This window comes from Cenococcum geophilum, assembly GCF_001692895.1.
Source record: "Cenococcum geophilum 1.58 unplaced genomic scaffold K441scaffold_35, whole genome shotgun sequence".
NCBI classification, from domain to species: Eukaryota; Fungi; Ascomycota; class Dothideomycetes; order Gloniales; family Gloniaceae; genus Cenococcum; species Cenococcum geophilum.
The window spans coordinates 1,389,504-1,414,479 of NW_027137593.1; the positions used below are offsets into that span (position 1 = coordinate 1,389,504).

At 46.4% G+C, this 24,976-nt stretch overlaps 8 protein-coding genes across 8 annotated transcripts; 3 read left to right on the forward strand and 5 right to left on the reverse strand.

Annotated features, from left to right (window-relative positions):
• Positions 1-24: 24 nt before the first annotated feature.
• Positions 25-414, forward strand: K441DRAFT_572332 (uncharacterized protein; the record flags this gene model as incomplete). Its single annotated transcript, XM_067644010.1, has 1 exon — positions 25-414. A coding segment is annotated over one exon (390 nt), but the record flags the coding sequence as incomplete, so codon positions are not given.
• Positions 415-2,738: 2,324 nt separating this feature from the next.
• Positions 2,739-4,624, reverse strand: K441DRAFT_572383 (uncharacterized protein; the record flags this gene model as incomplete). The annotated part of the gene is made up of 5 exons (XM_067644014.1): positions 2,739-2,935; positions 2,989-3,121; positions 3,179-3,826; positions 3,877-3,978; positions 4,253-4,624. The coding sequence occupies 5 exons, from the start codon at positions 4,622-4,624 to the stop codon at positions 2,739-2,741; spliced, it is 1,452 nt and encodes a 483-aa protein (XP_067501431.1).
• Positions 4,625-5,890: 1,266 nt separating this feature from the next.
• Positions 5,891-7,077, forward strand: K441DRAFT_679318 (uncharacterized protein; the record flags this gene model as incomplete). Its single annotated transcript, XM_067651251.1, has 3 exons — positions 5,891-5,959; positions 6,015-6,149; positions 6,211-7,077. 3 exons carry the CDS (start codon positions 5,891-5,893, stop codon positions 7,075-7,077), a joined length of 1,071 nt encoding a protein of 356 aa, XP_067501432.1.
• A 646-nt stretch (positions 7,078-7,723) lies between these two features.
• On the reverse strand, positions 7,724-9,434 carry K441DRAFT_728120 (uncharacterized protein). The gene has a single exon (XM_067654171.1). The coding sequence runs from the start codon at positions 9,255-9,257 to the stop codon at positions 7,881-7,883; it is 1,377 nt and encodes a 458-aa protein (XP_067501433.1). The 5' UTR covers positions 9,258-9,434; the 3' UTR covers positions 7,724-7,880.
• A 479-nt stretch (positions 9,435-9,913) lies between these two features.
• Positions 9,914-13,978, reverse strand: K441DRAFT_195291 (uncharacterized protein). Its single transcript, XM_067640453.1, has 5 exons — positions 13,771-13,978; positions 13,559-13,712; positions 11,915-13,478; positions 11,353-11,863; positions 9,914-11,298 (listed from the first exon to the last, which is right to left on the reverse strand). The coding sequence occupies exons 1-5, from the start codon at positions 13,883-13,885 to the stop codon at positions 9,998-10,000; spliced, it is 3,645 nt and encodes a 1,214-aa protein (XP_067501434.1). The 5' UTR covers positions 13,886-13,978; the 3' UTR covers positions 9,914-9,997.
• A 565-nt stretch (positions 13,979-14,543) lies between these two features.
• Positions 14,544-14,907, forward strand: K441DRAFT_572776 (small nuclear ribonucleoprotein Sm D2; the record flags this gene model as incomplete). The annotated part of the gene is made up of 2 exons (XM_067644031.1): positions 14,544-14,803; positions 14,865-14,907. Coding segments are annotated over 2 exons (303 nt in total), but the record flags the coding sequence as incomplete, so codon positions are not given.
• Positions 14,908-15,055: 148 nt separating this feature from the next.
• K441DRAFT_688646 (dihydroxyacetone kinase) lies at positions 15,056-17,972 on the reverse strand (the record flags this gene model as incomplete). The annotated part of the gene is made up of 6 exons (XM_067652216.1): positions 15,056-15,540; positions 15,591-15,725; positions 15,794-16,428; positions 16,506-16,687; positions 16,741-17,128; positions 17,899-17,972. 6 exons carry the CDS (start codon positions 17,970-17,972, stop codon positions 15,056-15,058), a joined length of 1,899 nt encoding a protein of 632 aa, XP_067501436.1.
• Positions 17,973-18,353: 381 nt separating this feature from the next.
• On the reverse strand, positions 18,354-19,942 carry K441DRAFT_663983 (CBS-domain-containing protein). The gene is made up of 6 exons (XM_067649280.1): positions 19,635-19,942; positions 19,432-19,555; positions 19,229-19,378; positions 18,820-19,176; positions 18,667-18,776; positions 18,354-18,620 (listed from the first exon to the last, which is right to left on the reverse strand). The coding sequence occupies exons 1-6, from the start codon at positions 19,818-19,820 to the stop codon at positions 18,438-18,440; spliced, it is 1,110 nt and encodes a 369-aa protein (XP_067501437.1). The 5' UTR covers positions 19,821-19,942; the 3' UTR covers positions 18,354-18,437.
• Between the last annotated feature and the right edge of the window lie 5,034 nt (positions 19,943-24,976).

Genomic DNA, 24,976 nt, shown 5'->3' on the forward strand with positions numbered 1-24,976 from the left:
CTGTCTGGTACAGGCGGCAATTGAAAGAAGTCGCCCGTGATGACTAACTGGATGCCGCCGAATGGGCGACCATTATTTCGAATTGTCCGAGCGATTTGCTCAAGTTTGTCAAATAAGTCTCCGTCTACCATTGAAACCTCGTCGACGATCAGGACTTTAGTCCGCATCCACCGATGCCTTGCCTTCTGGTTCTTTCTAACCTTCTTGACTAGCTCTTCGGCTGACTCCTTACCTAATCCAATTCCCGCAAAGCTGTGTAAGGTCACACCACCAACGTTACAAGCAGCAAGACCAGTAGAAGCAGTCACTGCTACTCGGTCTGGTTCCCTGATATATTTCCTCCGTAGTGCTGAGATTATCTCACGCAAAAGCACAGATTTTCCGGTTCCTGCCACATGTAAGGAAATATGCTAATTGAATATCATGCGAAGAGATGAAATAGCTAACCTGCAGATCCTGTGAAAAACACGCTCCTCTTGTGGTCCACGACGAGACTCAAAACATGCTGTTGTTCCTCGCTTAAGAATATGCGCGAAATATTGCTCTTCCGCTTCTTCGCAACAGCTTCTTTGAATCCCTCCGGCGTTACCTCATTAGTCTTTATTAGTTTCCTATTTGCTTGACGCAGGTTCTTCTGTTGCTCCTTTACAGCACTAGCCGTGGTATTCCATGGATATGCTGTTTTAGTGGAGTCCTTTGGTAAGGGTGTGAATTCGCCGAAATTTTGCTCCTCTTTACGTGGTCTTCCTGATCCATGTGGTCTAGGCGGTTCTGGTACCGGTTCAGCCTTTTTCTGTTTCTCAAGCCATGGTATTGTACGGCGTTTGGACGGTCGAGGTTGTTCCTCTAATCTTTCGGGCCCTTCGTAGACGAATTGTCGTAGTTTAGAGACGTTTGGAGGTATGTTGAAATGTTCCACCGGTGACGAAGACCAAGGTATAGGCGCGCTGCTAGCTGGTGCAGGCACAGGGGTTGGCGATGTGCTTTGAGGTACGGGTGTGTGCTTGTATGTTGAATTAAGTGGTGAGATGTATCCAGAATCAGAGTGATCCTCCCAGTGTCGGGTAGTGTACGAAGCTGCGACAGGTTTTGTCGATTGGAATGTAGGCCTAAGGATCGTCGAGGATAGCTCGGTCGAGTCTGCTAATGGAAGTTTTGGGTAGCTGACAGTTCCTTTCGTGGCCGGGTCCTCCACATCTAAATCTATGTCGCTATCGAAATCATTCTCATCAAAGTAGACCGTGTTCCCTAAGGTTCCCGTGTATTTGACTCGGGACTGTTCATCGATTACAATTGGGTTGCGCTGGGAATTGGCCGCGACAAATACCGGGTATTCGAAGGAATCTTCATGCGTATCTAGGACCTTTGCCAAACCACCTGACGTCCGCTTGACTCCATTCGAGGGGGTGACATCCCGCGTCTGTGTTGATATTTGGCTTGGTTTAACGACGTCATTGAATCCAGTAGAAAGAGGACGTGTCCCGTGGTGAGAGGCTTGTTGATTCGACTTAAAGGCGTTTTGTGAGACAGATAAACCAACGGAAAGAAATTGTTGTTGCGTGGGAGGCTTCTGTGAGGCCTTGATAGCCTTGTGACTATCGATAGCTTGCCTGAGCATGGGCGCGGTGGATTGATGGCGCGTTATAAGCTGAGGATGAATTATGGGAAGCTTTGGAAATAGGGGAGGTGGCGAGGGCGATCTAGGCCGGTGGAGAAACGCAGTCAATCGGAGGAATCCGACGAGCATACAGTGTAAGAAAAGAGCAACAAGAAACCAGAGTAAGAAAATACAAAGCGCGTCGAGCGACGGCATGGAGTTGTGAATAGCGTGGGTGCACGCGAAGTTCTGAGGAACTAGACTAGTAAGGACCCTTACGCGACGGACCCGTTTAAAGAGTTTCCGCCAAGAGTTTCCCCCACCGTCACCTCGTGACATTGCCCAAACTGCCGCCATTGGCATTGAAATACATATAGCTAGATACTTCAGTGTAAATATGTATGGCAAATAGACATAGTACGTTTATAAGCTTTGTTGAAGAGCACTTATGTGCTGAAGATTTTAACTAATCACGTGCTCTTAATTACAGATGGTGCAGCGTGCACTAAAATGCGAGTCTCCTCCACTAACACTAATTCAAGACTAGATAATATCGAAATCCACATCCTGCACTGCTTTGAAAACTATGCGAATGAAGTAGAGAGTGCAGCAAGCCTCTTAAATACATTGAATCTGTCCTAACCAAGTATTTGTTCCATATAACCAATCAAATCCTACCGAACAAGGGAAAAAGCTCAACATGCAGAACTACGGATGGACGCCGTTTTTGACAGACAATTTGAAATCTTCAGGAGAAAGGGAAGGAAGGGTATTCCATATGACGCCAATGGGAGACATTTTTGTATCAGAAGAGACGCCTTCAGCAACAATGCACCACAAGGAGATTCATTAAAGCCACGATGAACAGTTAAGACGCTCTGAAGAGGTACCGGCCTATGGAATGAAGGAATACAGAAAGTGTAACTAAGCCACTACAAAGCCTTCCCTGAAGACCAAAGCACGCATTTTGAGACATGGAAGTGCGCAAGACAGAAGTGAGACAAGCTCTATGGGAAGCTCATCAGGGGAACCTAATCATCACAGTACGAATACTATCCAAGTGCATCCACGTAAACAGCCAAGCCAGGTTAGAAAAGACACTCTAGGTCACAAGGAAAGGGTGAAGCGGCCGAGAAGGGCCTTAGCCCTGGTATGCGCCAAAGCCATTGTTGACCTGACCGAAGTTGCCCGTGTTCGGTTGTCCCCACTGCTGGGCGGGTTGGGCGCCGCGACCGTAACCACCAGCGCTGCCGGGCATCTGTTGGTAAGGTTGAGCCATGCCAGGGCCACCAAAGCCAGCCTGGCTCTGGTTAAATGGCTGACCACCAGGGCTGGGTCCTGTGACGAAGAGTTAGTGAAGTTGAGATTGGGAACGAAGTAAGTTAGCGTACCCTGTGGTGACATAGGGCCTGGCCCACTATATTGCGGGAAGTAGGCATTCGGAGTCTGAGGGTAGGCTGAGTTGGGTCCCTGAGCCGGAGAATAACCTTCGAATTGGCCAGTCGGGGGACGATCCTTGCCCCACTACAAGATTGGATTGGTTAGCGAAGCAATCAATGAACGATCAGATTGGGCACGTACGCTGCACTTAAGAGGACGACCGTTGACATTATATCCGCTCAACTGACAAATTGCCATCGCTGCGTTCTCATGAGTATCCATCTTGATGAAGGCGAAGCCACGGTCAGATTGGAATCGTGTCTCAACAACATAGCCAAAATTTTGAAAGAGTGGAACTAAATCGGACTGGGACGTGTACGGGGTGAGATTGCCGACATAGCAAGTCGTCTGCCATTGCGGGGTCTGCTGAACGATCATATCATAGCTCTGTACTCCATGGGTTGGGAAGTGATGATGGCCGTACGGCGTCGTTGGCGTCATTCCCATCGAAGCCATAGCCTGCTGCTGTGAAATCGAAGGCTGACCCTTTTGGTTGGCCCAGTTGCAGCGGATCGCACGGGAGCCGAGCCACTCTCCATCCATGGAGCTGAGAGCTCTCTCGGCATCAGCACGATCGCGGAACGCAACGAAGCCGTACCCGCGGGATCTGCCCGTCTTCATGTCCCACATTACGCGAGCCTCAGAGACTGGGCCAAAGGTTGAGAACGCCTGGAGCAGAACCTCATCGTTGACTTCATTTGAAAGATCGCCGACAAAGATATGAAAATGGTTGGAAGTATCCTCTTTGGTAGAACTGTTCGACTGGTAGGCCCAGTTCACACGAATTTCCTTAAAGGTTTAGTAAGATAGGCTTAGGACCTTGCGCGCTGGAAACTTACAGTGTTGTGAACGCGGCGACCATTGAGTGTTTGCATGGCGCGCTCGGCTGCGCCTGGATCGTCGTATTCAACGAAGCCGTAGTTGAACCCCTTTGACTGAAACTGTAAGCGGTCAGTGCGATGGGTGTTCGCAGCAAGACTTTAAGTTGGGGTTTGAAAAATCAAAAGCTGAGATGGTAAGAGGAAGGATGAGAGTCATATGCCCGTAAAATTGGAAATAGGCTATAATGATGATAGTGCAAGTGAATGAGTGAATGGACATTGCGTGAGGCTTCTAAACAAAGTAAACTCGCGCACGTCGCCCGAAAGCACGCTGTGCAGCATTTCTTTGACTAGAAGATTATGATTACGAGATTGAAAAGGAGGAATGACGCACATTTTTATCAGGAATAATCTTGACGTTCTGGACATGGCCAGTCGTCTCGAAAATCTGCCGTAGAACATCCTCCGTAACGCGAGGATCTAATCCTCCAACGTATAGAGCCCGCTTGTTTGGTTCGGGTGCTGCACGACGCACGTAGCCGGGACCACCGCTGGTTGGGGACATGACGCCTCCAGATAAGGGAGAGCTAATCGCCGTTGGGATGGGATTGGTATTCTGCGGGATTATCACCGGCGCAAGCGGCGGAGGAGGCATGTGCGAGGGGTTGGCTTGTCCATTGCCCTGAGCATTATTATCGTAACCCGGCGCACCAGCCGAGGCTGGGGGGGGAGGTAAAGAGGCAGCTGAGGTCGCGGACTCGGACATGGCGGCAGTATCGATTGTATTATATGGATTTTCTAAGCGGCGTCGATGAAGGCGGTTCTCGACAGAGGGCCAGCGAGAACAGGCGACAGAGCGACGGCGGATGTCGAAACGGATACTGTGTAAGAAAATGGAAGCGCAATCTCCCCTCTACCCAGACTCGAAGAGCGATGACGGCAGGAAGAAAAAGATGGCCAAATATGTGTGCGAGAGGTAAAAGTGTAACAGGAGCTGCAGTGCTGAAAAGTATAGTTGGGTCGAGGCGAAGAGAAGCAGTTGGGAAAGTCGTATAGCGCACTCAGACAGACACGGGAAATCAGGCAAAGAAACTGAGAAGGAAAGAGAAAAGGAAGAGGCGCAGGAAGCAGGAGCGGAACCCGACGCCAACAACGATGGAAGATGGATGAGTTGGTCGACTGTGGGGTGAGGAAGGAGGAGGGTTGGAGTCGACACGCAGAAGCTGCAAATTAGAGAAAGCGCTAACCAACGGCCCGCTGCAGCGAAAAGGTGCCGACGAAATAAAACGCTGGTTTGGGCCGACGAGGCGGGATCGAGCAGGCGAGCGACGTAATTTTGGCCCTTTTGGGGAAATAGTGATCAGGTAAGGCTGGGTGTGAGTTTTAGGAGCGAAAGCTAGGATGTGGGCGAGTCAGATACGGGGCTGATTCCGCTGGCCCGGGAGGTATAAAATGCTATCTTAGTCCGAGATACGGATAAGCTGGAGAGGGAGAGAGAAGCTAAGGGGAGGCCTTTCTAGCAGAAGCCATGCGACGATTTCCAATAACTAATGAAATCCAGCAGCACAAACCCCAGACGGTTGCGCGCGGAGCAGTCGCCGCAGAAACACGTGCCGACTCAATGGTGAATTATTGAATGCTACAAAGGTGCAAAGGGTACAAATAATACAAATGGTACAAAGGTATAGAGGCACAGAGGCGCTCAGGTAGGTAGTAATTCGATAAGCCAAACAGTTCCTGATTCTTTTTTGCACAGTCGCGGTCCCCTTGACAGATGCGCTTTGCTCAGCACTGACTCAGCCGTCTTTTCTTGTCGTGAGATACTGCGCTAACGACCCCTTGGTGAACTAGCGCATTCGGATAACCACGATCCAGGTCAGGCTGACAATAAAGTTCGCGATAGGGCTTGGTGTTGAGCGCGTCCATTGTCTCGGAGCTTGGCCCGCCTCAAAGTGACGCACAACAAAGCCCACCAGAATCCTCTCTTGTGACTAGCAAACTCCATTTTTGAACCCTACCCCTCCACTCCGCAATGTCTGCTCCACACTCTCAGTCAGGGACCCCTGCGCTTGACAATTTGCAAGCTATGGTGAATCTCGTGGTAAGAAAAATCCGTCTTCCTCTGTATCCACGTACTTTTTAGTAACTTCTCCAAGTTCATGCAAACCGGCCGCTACTTCAAAGACCCAGTAACAGGAAATTCTGCCAAATCGCAGTATGGCATGAAGCGCGCCATTCCTGCTGCCCTCGAGCGATTCCACGACTCCCTTGATGAGCTTGAGAACGAGCTGGTAAGCTTCAGCAGAACCCCCCGGGCCCCACCATGGCTGCGCTGACACTGGGTGTCTGTAGACCCGAGCTAAGATGGTCACGCGAAGGGACTTTGCGGTGCTGCAAGCCGATCGCGAGAAACGGGAACAAGCAGAGGCCGCAGAACGGAAGCGCATTGCGGCAGAGTCTTGCGCAGATAAAGGCCAGCCGGCGCAGGGCAACTCTGAAGACGGCGACACAAGTAAGGACGTTGACGTCGCCATGACGGACGAAGCACAGCCTGCGCAAGCCAACAGGACCAAGATTGAAGCAATCCCAGTTCCTGAAAACACCCTGGACAAATCTTCTCCAAGCGCCAAACCTACTGGCACAGCTCCATCGCAGCCATCTCACCCTGCACCACTCACCACAACGGCCGGCCCTCCTGCAGACGACCTGTTCGACCCGCTCCCCACCACCGCAAACACTGACTCGGATTTCGACGCTATGTTCAATGACCACCGGTCCGCGAATCAAGATACCGACGCCCCTGCAAACCCTGCATCCCCTCTAAACTTGACCCTTGACGATGAACCCTCCCTTCTCCGTGGTCTCGAAGACTTCGCCAATAGTACCAACGACAATACTGCGTCCAACCAAACCGCAAATCTTGATGAGACGGGTGATTTCAATATGCTGGACCTCCCGACTAACACCAACACAGCTACAAACAACTCAGGCCAGCCGGATTTACTCGGCCAAGCTGAACAAATTGAGTCGGGCATTGACTCGCAATATCAAAACTCCCAAACACAACAGCAGCATCAGGGTCAAGACGACCTTCTGGATACCTTACCTACAGATTCAAATTTTGAAGATTTATTTAACTTGGAATACGAGAATCCGGAATATGGGAATCCGGAAGGGACAGAATTCGAAGACGCTTTCTTTGGATTTGGGGAGAACTAACGCGACTCTGTTTTATCAGTATTACTGCTAGACATTGGGCTTTGGCAGTTCACTTTGAACCGTAAAGCTATCGCTCCATAAGCAATTCCTGGCAAGGCCGTCAGGATGTTGCAACAAGCCGTGGCAGCAGCAATTGTTTTTCATGCAGAATTGTTAAAATATTCAGCTCAGGGCTTACAGGGCAAGAGCGTGACCATGAGAGACGTAACCCAGAACAAGCCTGAGGCAAAGAAGGATGAATGAATGTAAGAAGAGAATTTAAGGGCAATTCTATGGGTAGAGAGTTAAGATGTATCTAAAAGAGTGTGGACAACCTTCTTGGATGCAATCAAGCACATCCAAAGCTGCCCTGTACAAAGGAGATCAATTGGGTCAATCACGAGAAGAGATGGTAGTTCGCGGCCACATAACATATCTCCTCCGTGCCACTAATCAAAGGCTGAGGACAATTTCAGTATCTCTACCAACTGATTTTACTTCACACCATTGAACTAATGTTATAATTTGAATTTCCGTCCCTTCAAATTTTTTGTCCCATTTCTTTTTGGATATCCTCTATTAAATCCACCAAATTCCTCATAGTCATGGTATGTAGAAGTTAAGCCGAGCCAGCTCCCCCTCCGCTGTCATCGCTTGGTGGGTTTTCAAATTTTCATCCTGCTAATCCGAAACCCGGCGTGACCATTTCGAGCCGTTTACTTGTCTGCCGAAGTCCCGTTCAGAGGCTATGATATTGAAAGTCACAGCTCTGGACCTTCATCGCCATTATCAGGCCACACGCTATCGCTTTCTTGGCTGTAAGCTTAGCACCTTTGCCCTCTTCTTGGAAAAGAAAGGCTTAAACCGATAATGTTAGCATGACACCCCCAGTCCTCGTCTAGGCCGTGGATGAATTTTGCATACAAGCTCTTTACCCGATTTGACTCTCCCGGGCACTTGATGCGGATAATGACAGCGCGAAGCTGATTGCCACTCCCGAAGATCTTGCTGAGAGAATTCCTGAGTTCCATGCTGTCTCCCCAACAGCTCTTATAAGTCTCGTCGATCAGTATCTCAAGGTTTCGGACAGTGCGGAGTGTAGCTTCGGTGATGAAGTTTGTGATGTTGATTTTTAGCGGTGAAGCCTTTAGGACCAAGAACCTGCGATGGAGCATCACAATCGCCTCAGCGTAGATCTGACGATTTATCAAAAGGCCAGTTGGTGTGGACTTCTTGGACGCAAAACCAGTGGAGGCTTCAGGAGCGGCCCACTCCTCAGCCGTTCGCTTCTCCAAACTCACTTTTTCCTGTAGTTTCGATGCGTCGCTCCAATCCATAGCATAGCTATAAATTTCGTTACGAAGTTCCGCAGGCAGACTCAAGAAGCTGAAATTTAGAGGTCGCTGCATCTTATGCGCCGCCTCTTGTCCGAAGCATCCTAGAGCGCCCTCAAATTCCACGCTGTTGATTCCACGCAGTTTGTCAAACATATCCAATATGTTAATGATCTCGTCACGCACAAAACAATGTTTTGGATCGCACATTTCTAGGTGTCTCTCTGTACGCGGATCGACGAGCTCAACTGTGAGCTTCTTTAGATTATGACGCCAGAGCCAAAGTCCAGAAAGCTGCTCTGCGAGCCTCTGCATGGACCTGACCTGCAGAAGGGCCCAGTGGATTTCCTCCATGTGCCTGATTTTGATTGTGACATGCGTCACCGATTGCAGGATGTTTGGGCAGATTACCTGTGTGATTTTGGGGACGCCGTGGAAGTGAGTGATGGTGAGTGGCACCTTGGAGATCTCATGAAGTGCTTCGGATGTGATGAAGCGGCTCACGAGGAGAATGCCCGGGGTGCTCAGGCGGAGATATGGGTGTCGATTGTCTTCAGGCTCGTGCATGTAGGTATTCGCGTAGTCGGCAAGGAATCTGGTGACGCCATTGAAGCTGAGTAGCAGCACGTAAATCATGACGCGAAGCTCTGCAGGTAGCTCTAAGAAGCGGAAGATGGCGCGCTGGGCCCTGGCTCTGCCGCGTGTTGTCACGTTGGCGACTAGGTATGTTTGAACAGATCTAACCACAGTAGTGCTTGTTTGTTGTGCAGGTACATGCGGTCGTAGCGCGGTCCTCAGAGGGGCGGGCTTGCCCGTTACGCCCTTGCGGCGGCGATGGACCAACTCTTTTGCTCGAGGAATGCCCATCCCAGGTTGGTAGAACTGTCCGGACTGCGGTTGAATATAATTAGTTTGGTTGACAAAAGAAGGTCTAACGAAAACTTGGATGCGAACTGAATATAGAAGTGGTTGGGCGCATTATCAGGTGAATGTAAACGTTACCAGTCAATTCACATCAAATTAGTGCACTTCTCGAGATTTTCAAGCCAACAGTAGCCTGTTGCATATAGAGTTGTTTCGTCATTTTTTTAAATCATCATTTTTTTAAATCAGGATTCAAAAGTGTCCGATGCTGCCCACGCTTTAGGAACAACTGTGAAGGAATTATAGACTAAACCGCTCACGAGCACCTCAAAGCACTATCACCAGTCTTCCGAATTATCGGCTTGAAAGAATACATAAATATGAAATTGGGAAAAATGGTATGAGATGCACAGGTGCAAAAACATAAAAATACAAGACAGAAAACTATTCGCCACTCAAGAATATGATATGTACCTCTACAAAATATACATCATTTCCGCATGTGCGATCTTGATACAAGAGAATCCCAGCTGTATAATCAAAAGGTCCTTCGTCATTCATAGCCCAAGTTATTGAAATTGGGTACCTACCAAATCATCGGCCGAGCATTTCAGTCAGTCCGAGGCCCCATTTGTTTCAACGCCATACACGCTGTCCTAGCAAGCCCAAAAGTTGCTCAACACATTAACGCCGATATAATGCAGTATTTACAACTCTCCCAAGTCCATGGCGTGCTCCACTATTCAGTGATCTTGCCCAGTAGTAGTAGCAGCAATATCCGATGCTTTCGTTCCCACTACCTCCTCAATGATTGCCGCAAAGTCAACAGACGCCTCGACTTTCTCCACAAACAGCTCCTGGCCTTGTTCGCTTTCCAAGCGCGGTGCTTGTATCGGATCACTGCCATCGAAAATCGATGTACCGCTCCACAAGCCAATAGTAGATGTAGCTGGATCCTCATATAAGGAGAATATGTTATGGGGAGGTGAGCTCGGCAGTGGCAAATCACAGCTTAGAAAGTCATCTGAGGTGAAATCGCTGAATTGCAGCGTGCTCCCACGCTTTCCAGGGGTGTCAAAAGTAGGAAACGCCGAGAAATCAAACCCTTGAGACGGGGAGCTGGCCAATCCATCGGATAAAAGCTGGTTCAGCTGAGCGGTAAACGGAGTCATTGGCGCCAACGTTCCACCTCTCGTTGCTCGAGATGGAGTATCGAACCCCACAAGATCCGCCGAAGTCCCAGGAAACCGCCTTGGCGTTAGTGCATTCCTTCCCGATTTCGGAGTCGGGGTCTTCAGGAGCCCGGAAAATGAATGACCACTTCTTGGGGTGGTCTGTAAAGTGTTCATTTCATGGTCCTCGAACAGATGCGCAAGATCATCTTGACCGTCCAAGGGTGGGGGGCAGTTCTCTTTATTGTTCTCTTCCGAGCTATTAGGATCTGGATTTGGTATTGACGACTTTTTGTCGGACGTCGATCCAGTTCCAGTAAGTTTTGGCGATTCTAACTTAGGCAAATCACCAAGAGATTTAACCTCGCCTTCCTTTCGAGGCGAAGGGAACAGAAGCCGTCTTGTTGGCGTGGGCGTTAAGTCAGGCTCTAGCTCAATCGGGCTATGCTTCGTCCCAAGAAATCTTGCTGGACTTGACTGTATAGCTCTTCTTAGTGCAGCCACGGCAGCGGTATCGTCTAGCTGATTTGTATTGCTAGTTGTGTGGCTGGAGGGTTGCACACTTGAAGCCCTAGGTCGTGTTGTGCGGGATGTTTCTACGGGTTCAGATTGATGCGACGGCCTAAAGTGGGTCTCTGCATGGTCAATCGATGTAAGTTGATCGGTAAAGTTTGAGGAAGACGGTTCCTGGGCAACTTCAAATCTGGAGTCCATTTGATTTCCTTGTCGTCTCTTTCGCGAGGTTTTCTCGACGGGTTTTGTCCTCTTTCTCTTATTTTTGTCACCAGATTTCTCGGCGGCCTTCTCAGCGGCCTTCTCCCATATTTCCGGTGGGCGCATGCTGCCTTTTTTATTAAACCAGAGGCCACAAGCTGATACAGTCAGCCTAATTACCATAAAGAAAGGGAATCCATATGGATACTCACGATTGCAAAGTTGAAGCATTTGGAATGTTCCGGAATCGCGCTCGTCAGATGTCAGTGACTGCTTAAAAATGCGATACTGTTGTAGGATATCTTCGCCTTCTCCCCCTTTGACAATTTCAAACCCGACAATCCCATACTCTTCAGAAGAGGCCTCGAGGTCGTCCGGCGATCCTTGCTCTAGTCTAGTGTACGCTTTCCGCCAAGTAGGTGTTTGTATCTCACCGCAGTTGTGACAATACGGAGGCATTTGCCCAGCAGCCACTGAAGATTCCAACTTTTCCTTGATGTGCTTACTGCGTCTTGTTCCAGAGCCACTGCGCGGCTGTGGTAAAGTTATTCCGATCTCTTCCCCAACGGGAGCTGACGCTATATCGGAGTAAAACTCCTGCGGAGTGTCGCCAGACCACGTCTGTGATCGTGGAAGGTGTCTAGGCTTTGGGGCTGCGGTACGTTTCCGAGTAGCCGGGCGAGGCGTGGTAGAGCGTCTAGTGAGTTGGTTTGTTGTATCGTTCTGTGACAAAGATGAGAAGATGAATGTCGATGTTGTCATGTTCATGTTTACCTTTGAAGATTCTTGTAAAAGCTGAGAGAAGGGCGCTAGAGGTTGGTTTTTGGGCACTAAGCTTGATGAGTTGTTTTGAGGAAGAGGAGAAGATGGTGAAGGGCCAGCTTCACGATTGGGTATAACTTTGCTCAGAGACTCTACAGTTGTAGACCCGGTACGCTGCTGCCGGGAGTTCATAGATCGAGGCGGCATTTTTGTCGGCAATAGTTCAGGGGGACCCGGTACGACCGCTGTCCAAGGATAGTTTGATCGGTCTATTTTTGCGCGTGTTCTTGGAGGAGCTTGCACAGGTAGATCACTTCCGTCGATTTCTCTGCCTACGTCTCCGTCGTCTTCGCGATCGAATACAGAATCACTCATAAATCCTGAGTCGCCAGGGAAAGGAAGGGCTGGGAGCCCAGGGCTAGAGGGCACTGATGAATTATTGCCTTGCGGCATAAGAGGTGGGGAGGAAGGAAAATCCATCGGGGTGTCACCAATGCTGCCACCCTGCTCATCATCTGCCGAATCAACAGCTACGTCGGAGATTTGACCAGCTTCAGCATATGGCGAAACATATCGCGTGTCGTCGCTTTTGGTGGACCCATGTCTTAGTGAACTTCCAACAGAAGGGCGAGTCTGGGGACGTTGCCGAGCCAATTTTGTGCCTTCTGGACGAGGAGTTGGCGCCCTTGGAGGTGGTTCTATGGAGTTGGTAATTGACGCAGAGGGGTTGGTAGGAATAGGACGGTGAACGCGTATTGATGCAGCGGCGCTTGCAGTTACCCGAAGTGAGTCAGCATTGGTGCCGAAAGATGATTTCCCTCGCCAGTTAGTTTGTGTGATTCGAGCTCTTTTTCGCGCCGGTCCCTCCTCATTCGGGTCTTGAGTAGTGTTGGAATCAAATGACTCATGCCCTGGCCTTAAGGGGCGTTCACTTCTAACCGAAGCACGGGAACCAGGTCGAGAGCCAAGATCCTGTGTAATTTGTTGCAGAGCAGTACATGATCGTAAGCTAGGCGTCGGACTTGCAGCTCTGCTCGCCTGAGCGCTGTACAGTTCGCAATTCCTGAAGTCATACCCGTCACCTCTCGTCTCTTTTTCGGAAGTAATTGCTTGCGTAAGCATCTGGTGTATAGATTCAACTCCTCCCATAGTGTCGTGCTGATTTACATTTGATATGAGGGTTGACTCTTGTCCAGCCAGGTGCCCAAGACCAGGATTTGCCTTAAGAAATGCGACCCAAGCACTGTGATCGAATCCTTCGGGCATTATTTTGCTTAAGCTACGGTACTTTTCCATATTTTCCAAGTATTCGCTTTGTAGACAGGTGGGTACCGGCACTAGTTTGAGTTTGACCTCCAAAGTCTCTTTTATACCATTCGAGAAGAGACCAAGAATATTCTTACACACACGGCCGGTTATCATGGTCTTGGATTGGTGGGCGGGTGCTGTTGGGGTGGATGAAGCTGAAGCCAGAACCCAAGAAAGCATTCCTTGGCCGACGAGTGGTGTTTCGTACTCTGAGTAGTCATAGGCATAGACGGTGTAGTCATGCCCAAGTTTTGCAACCAATTCGGGGCTAGATAGGAAAGAACTGTAAGCAGGGGTCCATAGAAACAACACTAGGAAGTTGTTAAAGCCAGAATTTCATATACCAACCTAGCTGCCACAATAGCCTGAATGCAGGTCTTGAGTTCTATTACGCCTACTTGTGTGGTTTCGTCGATGGACACTGTGGGAATGTTCAACGCGTTGGGTAAACGCGCTAGGCAATTCGACTTGTTCTGGTCGTCAAATGTGTAGAGTACCTTGACTGTGATGAAGAAAACAATTAGAAAATATCTTCAGCCTAAATGTTAAGAGTATCCAACCTCGCATGAGCCGCCGCGGTATGCCGGAGGTGGAATCCTCATCGTCGTCAAAAGTAGTCGAAGCGGGTATAGGTTGAGGAGAATCGTGCCCCCGAAAAGTAGAGGGTGAAGACATGACCCTCAGCTGTTTAAGTTGCAAGAGGTTGCCCAAAGGTGAGAGGCAGTAACAAGGTGGTTATGGGTGCGAAGGATACGTGGGTCGATATCATAAAGCGAGAGGTTGGTGTTGGTACATCGCGAAGCGCGTCTGGTTGAGCACAGGGAACCAAAAAAAAAAAGAAAAGCAGACGATTCGCGAAGAATCATAAAAGAAAATGGAAGCAGCTAGATATTCCGGAGCTTGATTTGCATCGTGGAGAGGAGTGAGGCTTGAATTGTGGTGTGTTTTGCAGTTGAAAGGTCTTTGACATGCCTTTGGAGCTAGTTACAATGATGCTCGTGCTCCTCACGACGTGCACTGACCACCTTCGCGGAGACCGCGCGAGGAGCATGCCCCTTCCGATAATTTTTCCGAGCCAAGACTGAACTTCAACTACTCCACTAAGTGATATTAAAAGTCTCTGCCAGGTCGTAAACATAGAATAATACACAATGGCCGATGCAAAGATTCAGTAAGATACCATAAGGCTCTGTGCACTACGCTCCTCTTACTGATATGTCCCAGGGAACTCCTCAATAAGCCGCGCGCCGAACTCACGTATGTCCTCTCGCGTCTCTGCCTGGTAGACCGCACGACCTCAAGCCAACATTAAAACTAATAACTCATTTTCCGCAGCGAATATGAGATCGCCCAGCTAGAGGAGCACGAGTTCGCCTCTGGCCCCCTCTCAATCCTTCAAACAGCTGTCCGATCCCGCACACAGGTGCTCATCTCATGTCGAAACAACCGCAAGCTGCTTGCCCGCGTGAAGGCGTTTGATCGCCACTGCAACATGGTCTTAGAAAACGTGAAGGAAATGTGGACGGAGACGCCAAGGTTAGCTTCAGGAAAGAAGGGCAGACCGGTTAATAAGGATCGCTTCATCAGTAAACTGTAAGTGTTCGTATGCTAGGCGATTGCAGCGCAGCTTAAGAAGGTTTCTAATATTGCGTAGCTTCCTCCGAGGGGATTCGGTTATCCTTGTTCTGCTGAGTTGAGATGGTTGGTGGAGCTTGTCTGGGATTGTTTCTGGGGTAAAATACAGCGGGTTGGCGTTCTGAAGCTACACAATGGATGAAGCTACATGCAAGATTTCAAAATAATGGTCATCATATGTTCTCATGCTGCGGGACTCGTATCTCATGCTCACTGCAGACCTTCGCTCAGACCCACCAAGAACTCTGCCAATCCGTGCGCACCAGGATCGGGAACTCCTTGCCATCCCTCTCCTCCAACATATACGGTGCGACCCAGGCTGGCTCTCATGCCCCTTGTGCCTTTTGCACCGGCTTCTGCAGCTAGCGCCGCAGATTTGACATCACCTGTCTTGGATAAGGTCCCTACGAAAGGATACAAAGCATCGATCAGAGTTCGGTCGCCGGGCCGGGCCGGGGTATATTTGCTAAGAGTATCGAGTGAAGACTGCAGAGCCTTGCTCCAGACCTCCGCGGTGGCTGGGCTCGGCGATGAAGGTGATTGCAGTCGTAGACCATGCGCCAGGGCGTTCAGGAATATAGCATAGATCGCCCCTGAAGTCCCGTCCATGTTCGTCTCCACGACGTGAGTAATATTATGAACGAGGATGGTAGCGTCATCAGCCTTTTTCGTTCTATCAAGCATCTTAAGGATAGCTTTCTTGATATAAGTAAAAAGCCTTCTATATAAATGACTGAAAACTCACCTTCAGCACCCCGCTTCAGCCCAATTCCACAATCGCCATCCCCGACAATCGTGTCATAATTGGTGATGTCCGGTTCTGCCGCAATGACTCTCATCAATGCAGACTTCAAAGCCTTCTTCGCAAGAGCAGGGTCCACTAATGATATATCTGGTCAGCAAGATAGAAAGTAGATGCTCTTCCATTAGGCTTAAGTTGAAACCTACATCGGAGGTTGCTTGGCTGAACTTCTCTAGAATCCCCCGAATCATTCTCTCTTGTTGCGCTGGATTTTTTTTGCCACGTTTTGGTCGATATGGCTGCTGACCATCCAGTCGCTTCTGCGGGGGCGTCAAGTAAATTTAACATTGAATTTCCATTACCAAGGCCGGTGTCTGTAATCCTTAGGAGACTGACGCTGAATCCAAGCCCATTCAGACTAGTCATGAATGTTCCAGCTAGTATTCTTACTGGCTTAACCTTCCAGTCTTTCTCCAGCTGCTCCACTACTTCGTTCGTGATTCCTCCTAGCTCAAGCACGCTGACTCCGCCTAGGTTGTTTACTAACAACACAGTTTCATCATTTGGTGAGACTTTTAGGAAATTCCGGTCTTCATCTGACGAATCCAGCAGATGCGCCAGCATAGTTTTTACAAGTCCGCGAAGGTCTTCCGTCCTGCGTTCCGAGCCCGGCTCGTTGTGTATCCCCATGCCAATCTCTACCTCAGACTCTTTCAGGTCTGCATTGCTGGATTCTGGTAAACTGCGCCCTGGGACATGAACGTGGGATAGCGAAGCTCCAATGGAGACGATATTGCGTGCTGTCAGTTGAGCAACTTCATGGACTTCTTTGAGAGCGGCACTGTATCAACTTCAGCATATCCACCATCAGATAAGAGTATCGAAATTCCGAGGGGAATTATAGTAAAATGAACACACCCTTTCGCTGCCAGCGCTCCCGCGATCTTTTGTACTAAGACTGTACCAGCAATCCCTCTCCGCCCAACCTTTCCGCCTTTCTTTCGTCCAACACCTGTATCATCCCCAACAACCACCATTTCAACATCCAACCCAGTGGCCTTTGCCTTTTCAACCGCCATTCCAAAATTCAATACGTCGCCCTTGTCATTCGTTAGTCTCAATCGATAAATTTGCATTCAAACAATCCATCTACCGTGTAATTCATAACCACAACCAACACCCCTTTCCCGCTCTCAACCCTTTGCAATATACACCGCCTCACTTGCTTCGCGCTCGGACTGGCAAAAATTGTCCCAGCAACTGCACCCGCTAGCAGGCCGTCGCCGACAAAGGCGGCGAAAGAGGGTTCATGTCCGCTACCGCCACCAGAGACGATAGAAACTTGACTGGCATGTCCAGGCCTTCGGTATATTATTTTGTTCTCCTCATCAAAGGCGACCGAGGGGTTGGTGAGTGTTGTTGCGCGCAGAGCGCTTGTTACAAGGCGGGTTGGGTCGTTGATGAAGTGTTTAGCTAGGAAATATTCAAGTCGGTGTATCTCAGTGACGTGATAATAAGTATAATTGCGTAGGACAACAGACCTGACATTGTATCAAGTCGAGATAGATGGATTGCAAGGAGAGTTCATAGCGGACGGATGGACGCGCCCATTGAAGTTCCCCCAAGTTAAATGCTGCGAGCGTTGGCGTCAGTCATTATTTGCATGCCTAAGGAGGGGTGGTGGGCGTGGCGGGGTAGCTTCAGCTGTGTGCGGACAAATTTCCGCGTAGCCAAGAGCAACAGTAAAATAGCCAATGACACAACTCAACATTGCCGGACGATGAGCTCACACTTTCCCGCGGTTTCCGGCGTTAAGTACTCTTTATGAGGAAGCCAAGATGAGCTTAGTGTTTGGCCGAGGAATTGGAGGACCCCGTCGCCGCCCCCTTACCACGATACGCAGAGCCGTCTGATTAACGAGACAACGATCCACAGCGGATACCACAACCAACATGGCCTCTAGCCCTGACCTACAACACGATACCCCTTAACCACTACGGCAAAACAATACCACAGCAAGTTATAATCAGGGAGGGTCTTGGCAAAGGCTTAGGGAAGGAATTTGGGCTTTTTTAGAAGTGTCTCCTTGTCGGTAATAGGAGTGGTGACGCTACGCCCTCTTGGCTTCCATAGGAAAGGAGGAGTAAATACAAATGTGCCGCCTAAGAGTTAGGGGTTACACAAGGCATAGTTCCAAATTATTAGCCTCCCTCAAGCGTCTTTATGTCAAGGACACCAAGGGAGATGAACAAAGCTGACGCCCTCGAACCGGTAGAGATTGTTAATAGTTTCAGGAGCGCTGATGCCTTACTCGATATCTTCTGGAGCTTTTCGGTTAAGCATTCTAGTAACCCATTTTCGTGGGCTAGGCGTCGATCTCGTCATCTGTGTCAAAAGCAAGCCACGAGACAGGCTAAGAAAGGCTCTTACAGGAATCCAATGCAAAAAACAGCAATTAAGCGCTAATTTGGGAAACACGGTTGAGCTTAATTGGGGGTTAGGTTTGGTTTTAAAGCTCGATCAGGAAAGAGTTCGGGGGAAATTTCAGCGGATGATCGAGAGCAGAAAGCGGTCTGGCTGAGTGAGATGAAGGAGAGAAGAAAACAAGGACACGCACGAACTCTTTCTCTACATACCAGGTGCAGCCAACAACAATGCACGGTACTTTTTCTTAGGAAAAGGAACGCTAACTAGATTGCCACAAGCGGTCAGTTCACTGGTGACTTTAAATGGTTCCCTCAAGCAATATTGGAATGGCGGTTATGAAGCAAGATTTTCAGAGACAATTGGTAATAGTTAATGAGCCCGCAAAATGGTCTCGTATTTGTTCTAGAGGATTCAATAGCCACGCTAGTTCTCATCGCCTTCCCCTTCCAGAAGAACGTATTCTAGGATGTCGCTCAAAGTTAAAACACCCTTCAGATGGCTGTTTTCGTCAATGACAACAAATCTATGAACCCGTGATCTGCGAACGGTATCAAATATAGTATCCAAGCGGTCATACATGGAACAGGTGTAGATTCCTGCAAAATCCTGCTAGCAGTGAGCGACTACCTTAAACGCAGGGGAGAGAACTTACGTCCGACCGTTTTAGCAAGGCATCCCCGACACTGAGATTCAAGTCATCATATACACCTCCTTTGATAAGTGTGATCACATCCACGGCTTCGAAGACATTGATTACGGCATCTGATCCCGTTAAAACTAGTCTAAAATGGCGGGAGTAACTGACCATTTTTGTCTAAAATTGGGACACTGGAAATATTCTTCTTGACGAGCATGTGAATAACATCCATGACAGGCGTATCCATGTGTGCAGTTTGGAGGCCGGAGTAAGTCCCGACATGAAGATCTTTTAGAGGTTTCCGCAACATCTGAGTCTCTTTCACATTCACAGCCACAAATTTTAAGATCCTGTATTGCGTCACAACACTAACCACCATCGCACGGTGCGTCTCGTCATCAATATCAACTAGTGGAATACGTCTAGCGCGGGACTCGAGCATCTTCCGACACGCTTCGTACAAAGGCCGTTCAGGATGGATGGATACGGTTTCAATAGGAGCTACACCAATAGCTTTCTCAACATCTATCGAAGATCAGTCACAGCAAGCGATACTGCAATATATGAATAAGCCTACCACGAAGGCTATTGAGACGGAATTGGTCTACCTGAGCAAGGGCGTCTGGATTCTGCCAATAATATTGTATAACGTTGATATAATCAGACGTAGTAAGGAGCCCTGCGAAAGTAGATGTTTTCGAGTCCCAAAGCGGAGCAGAGACAATACCTTTTGGTCATATAGTCAGCAATCAGTCATTTAGCGATGCATGGTAGTGCTACCATTTTGGATGAGAATGTTCAGGCTTTTCTTTACAAGCAGCGATGTATCGAAGACTATCAATCGGAAGCTTAGGGGTAGGACATCGTAACTGGTACGCACTTTCAAGAAAGCCCGGATAATTCGCTATAAAAGGCAAAAGTTAATTCAGGATTCAGCGTCATGACAAGCCCAGCGCTTCAACAAGATTCATTAGCCCACTCACTAAGCCTTCGATCTGCTCCTGGTCTATAGGGCTCAAAGGTTTGGCAGGTATAATAGGTTCGGCTGGTTCCAGATATGTACGCGGCTGCACAAAACCAGACCGCTCATGGCCTACAGCAGAGTCGTTGATAGCAGGGTTTAAAGGCGCCGGGGCGGTTGTGGACTCGGCGACGTCTGCTCCGGACATTGCAGCTGCGTGACCTCTCTAGCTGAAGCCGCATGGAGAGGCAATAGTCCTATGTTGCGCTGGAGGTGTTTGCGATGGGCATGTGGGGGAATACCGGCCTCGATGTCTGTTGACCGTGAAGGAACTGGCGTCGTGAGGCTCGCCAACGGAGAGGGTTAAATTGAATGCGAAGCGTGGGGGCGAGGGCTGCATGTGATTATGGCTCCGTAGTATAATATGGTTACGGGGCGGGAACACGTGCATAATGCTCCGTATACCCCCCAAACCCTAAAACGAAGCCTAATTAGGGGGTGTTCGGTTGCAATCTGGAGGCCTCAGATTCAGTTCAGAACCCGTTGATTGGGAGTGATTTCGTCTACACAGCCTTAAAATTTTAATGTTCCTTTACCGTATACAGCTTCTGAAATAGAGCCCCCGGTGTCCTTTTAATATGGAGCTCGAAGGATAAACTATAGCATAACCATAATGTTAGCGACTCAGTCAATCGAGGCACGAGCACGGCAAGAGGGACGCGCAAGCCTATATGATTGGTAGTCTATAAACGAGGATCTAAAGCTAGAGAAAGGAAAGGAGAAGAAGAGCAGCGCCGGTTAAAGTAGGGTTCTTTTATGCGGCCCTCTAGTTATATGACCGCGAAGTTCTGCTAAGTTCTGCCAGTGCCATAACATTACCCCCCCCTCCACAAAAGCCTGCCCTTAGGCTTTGTAGTCTATATTATGCTTATAGGGCATTCTTATCTTTATATTCTTCTAGTAGCTTATTATCTTTACTATGCTAGCACTCTATCTACTCGTTTAGGTACTTTAGGGGTCCTAGTTTATTAGGGTAGCGGTTATAGAATTCTTAAAGCTTATAGGGACTGCTAATAAAGTTCTATATAGGGTACTAGGTAAGATTTAGGTTATAGCCTTTCTAACTAACGCGGTACTTTAGCGTTTTCCTTACTAGTTTACAGGCTAGTACTTCTTTAATTTCCTATTTATTGTCGCCATTAACTTAAATTAGTAGGGGAGGTTTGTTCTTTTATCTAGGCAATAGGTTATTTATAGCTTTCTGTAGTTTATCCAGCGAGAAAATAGGGTAAACCTTAATTAAATCCGGGAGCTTTACTTTGTATAAGTTACCTATCTTCTTAAGGACTTTATACGGTCCCGCTATCTAATAGTCTAGCTTATAGCTAGGCCGTTCCGTCTTCCAGTTCTTTATCATAACCTAGACTATATTGCCTACGGTAAAATCGGGTTCGCGCCTATGCTTATTTGCCTACTATTCCATTAATTTCTAGGCCTTTTCTAAATTTATATGGGCTACTGTCTAGGCTTCCTCTAAGCGCTTGGCGTACTGCTGGGCTTCCTTATAAAACAGTTTCTTATATATAGTCCATAGTTCTTCTAGTCTATCCTAGTTAAAGCTTATTTAGGGTAAATACCCTATTTCTAGTTAGATAGGTGTAAATCCCGTAGAGTTATAGGGTAGGGTCGCCTGGGCGTAGTCTATTAGGGGTAGCAGTTTGCCCTAGTTATTCTAGAAGTAGTTAATAAAAGGCCGGAGTCTCTAATCTAAATATTAATTTACAATTTCTGTCTGGCCGTCTGTTTAGGGGTAGTATACTATAGAGAGCTTTAGCCTAATACCTAGGATCTAGGTAAACTCGTTCTAGAAGGCTAATATAAATTATAGGCTGTAATCGGATATAATAGTATCTAGTAGTCCATAAATGCGGTAGACGTAGTGGATATATAGTTGGGCCGCCTCCTTAGCATTAATATTCTTATAATAGGGAATTAAGAACGGGCGCTTGCTAAAGCGGTTAATTAGAATTATAACTATATTATATCTGTCGCGGTCTATTAGTAGCTTATAGAAGTCTATAGAGATATACTGCTAGGGGCGGTTAGGTATTGAGAGAGGTTTTAATAATCCTAGGGTCTTATCTTATGGAATTATAGATCTACGGCAGCTGTCGCAGTTCCGTATATAACGGTTAATATCTATAACTATTCTAGGCCAGTAGTAGCGGTTACCAATAATCTTACGGGTCTTATTTTTTCTAGGGTGGGCCGTAGAGACCTAGGTATAAGCTTTAGCAATAAGCTAGGTCCGTAAGTTCTATTCCTTAGCTACTACTAGCTGTTCCTAATACTTAAGTAGTCCATTTTTAAGGGACTATAGGCTAGTAATATTCTTTACCTTTTTATAGTATTCCTGTAGAGAGGGGGTTGTTTAGTTAGCCTATAGTAGTTTATTAATAAGGTTAAGTTTGGAGGAGTTAATAGAATATATCTTGGCGCCTAAGGAGTCTATGCTTAGTTCTGCCTGTATCCGGGGGTTAAGGTATTTTAGTTATAGTAGCGTTTAGGTCTATAGTAAGATCTTCATAGTTGTCTGGTTATCTAGGTCTTGCTTACGCCTTATAAGAGCGTCCGCACGGTTTATAGCGCCTAGTTTATATATAATTAAGAAGTTAAATTAAGATAGGGTATCCGCCTAGTGTGCCTGTTAGGCTATAAGGGCCTTAGTTATTATAAAGTATTCTAGGGCCTTATAATCTAAAACTACCTTAATTAGCTTAGGGGTCCCCTCTAGCTATATACGCTAGTGCTAAAAGCTAGAGATAATAGCCAGCATTTCTTTATTATGGATGTAGTAATTTAGCTTAGCATCTATTATAGTCTTTAAATAGTATATAATAGGGTGCCACTCTCCGTCTGGTTGCTTCTGGGAAAAAATACTAGCTATCGCGCCATCTAAGGCATTAGTTTCTAGTATTAAGGGCCGTTTTAGGTTAAAATAGGTAAGTAAGGGAGCCGATACCAGCCGTTTCTTAAGCTTATTAAAGGCCTGCCTATATATAGCGTTAAAGTGGAAGGGTTAGTCTTTTCTAGTAAGATAGTTAAGAGGCTAGGCGATTCTACTGTAGTCCTTAATAAAGTATTAGTAGAAGTTATAAAATCCTAAAAAGAATTATACCCCCTTTACGGTCCGTAGGGGTGCCTACTAGTTAATTACGGCCGTTTTCTCTAGGTTGGTTTTAATTCCGTTTATACTAATAATAAAACCTAGGTACTTTATACGCTTAACACTAAACTCTAACTTCTTAATATTAACCTAGAGGCTAGTCTTATAGAGCCGTTATAGGACTTTATAAATATGCTCCTTATGTTCTAGCTTATTTTTAGAGTAGATTATAATATTATTTAAATAGGCTGTATAGAAATCGTTAAGGTAGTTAAAGAGTACATTATTTATATACCGCTAGTATATAGCTAGTCCGTTAGTTAGTCTAAAAGGGAGCACTTTATATTTATATGTTCCGTAATAGGTTTAAAACGTAGTAATGTTACGAACGCTTTAAGTACGATGTTATAACTACTTGGAGAAGAGACGGAAGAAGCTAGTTAGTTAATTTAAGCACGGTTTAGGATAGAGCCGATAGAACCATATAACGAGGAATAGTAACTAAGGTTATATAATATAATCTATATAATCTGTATAATCTATATAATCTGCGATAGAGTAAATAAAGCACGCGTATATTACATATAAGAAGGATTTTATAGAAATACGGTTATGTATTTAAGAACCCTTAATCCCTACCTAGATAGTTCCTTCCTTATAGTAATTCTTAGAATACAATTAAAGTTAATCTATTAGGTAACCACTCCACTAGTTATTATTACGTTGTTAACTTTTATACTTATATTTCCTATATACCTAGCCTAATAACGAGCCTATTGTAGTTCTTGCTATAAGGTTCCGTTATATAATTATTACCTAGTTACAGTATTAATATAAGAAGTTAAATAATATGCCACTAAAAGCAGCCACTATAACGCTATTAACGGCAGCAACTACTTTAAGGATAGGAGGTAATATTAGTATAGCAGATACTAACTTATAGCAACCTATGACGGTTAGACAACTATAAAAAATAGTTAACTAACTAACAGCTAACTATATAGTATTAGAAGAAAGACTTAATAGGATAGGAGCAGTAAAGATTAAGCTACTATTAATTAAGAGATTTATAGGAAAAAGGTTAAAGTTTAAAGAATTTCTTACGCAGATATACTTTAAGGTCTTATAGGAAGGAGTAAAGTTACCTATACCTGTGGATTAGATAGCCTACGCAGGACTATTCTTATTAGGAAAAGCACTTAAGTGGTTTAAACCTTATCTTATAGAGATATAGGCAAATAGAATAACGACCACTAACTAAGATATGTAATTTATGTTCTTAAGCTAGGAGGGATTTATAAAATAATTTACGTAGATATTTAGAGACCTAAAAGAAATAACTATAGTAAAAAGAAAACTCCAGAACCTTATATAACAAACTTTAGTAATTAAGTATATAATATAATTCCAGACACTAGTAATATAAGTAGAGTAGAATAATAGGGCGCTTATAGCACAGTATAAATAAGGACTTAAGGCTAAAGTCTAGGACGTAATTATTCTAATAGAAGATATAGACACCCTAAGGGAATTAATAAATTAAGCGATTAAGATTAATAATAGGATCTTCTAAAGGGAACAGGCTAAGAGAGGCTAGAATAGAATTCTATAGTTATATAAGGCGTAAAGCACGCAACAACTAAAGCCAAATTAGAAAATATAGTATAGCGTAGAGCTAATAGACCTAAGTGGTACTAAAGAAGCCTATAAGAGAGGAAGTAAACTATAAAAACCTAGAGGATAAGGATTAGGTAATTAAAGGTTTAAGAAGTAGAGGCCGAATTAGGGATCTTAATAGCAGAAGATATTTAGGCGGACTCTATAGCAAGAAAAATGGTTTAAAGAGGGAGCTTATATAAATTACGGAAAACAGGGTTATTATATTAGAGACTATAGAAGTAGGCAGAGTTACTATATAGTAAAGGGTATAAGACTAGTAGACGATATATATATATAAAGGGACGATAATATACTATAAGGAATAAAAGAATGTTTAATTAGAAGTTTTGTGTTTTATTATAACAACGCATACTAAATTTATAAGGACGCTAAGTATAGCGCAAGCTATTAGCTATAGGAGCTAGTATTTATAGGATATAGAGGAACTAACAAACTAGTTCATAGATCGGATATTAAGGACGATAAATTTAACGTAGGCGAAGTATTTTGTGACAATAAGGTAATAAGGGCCGCTTACT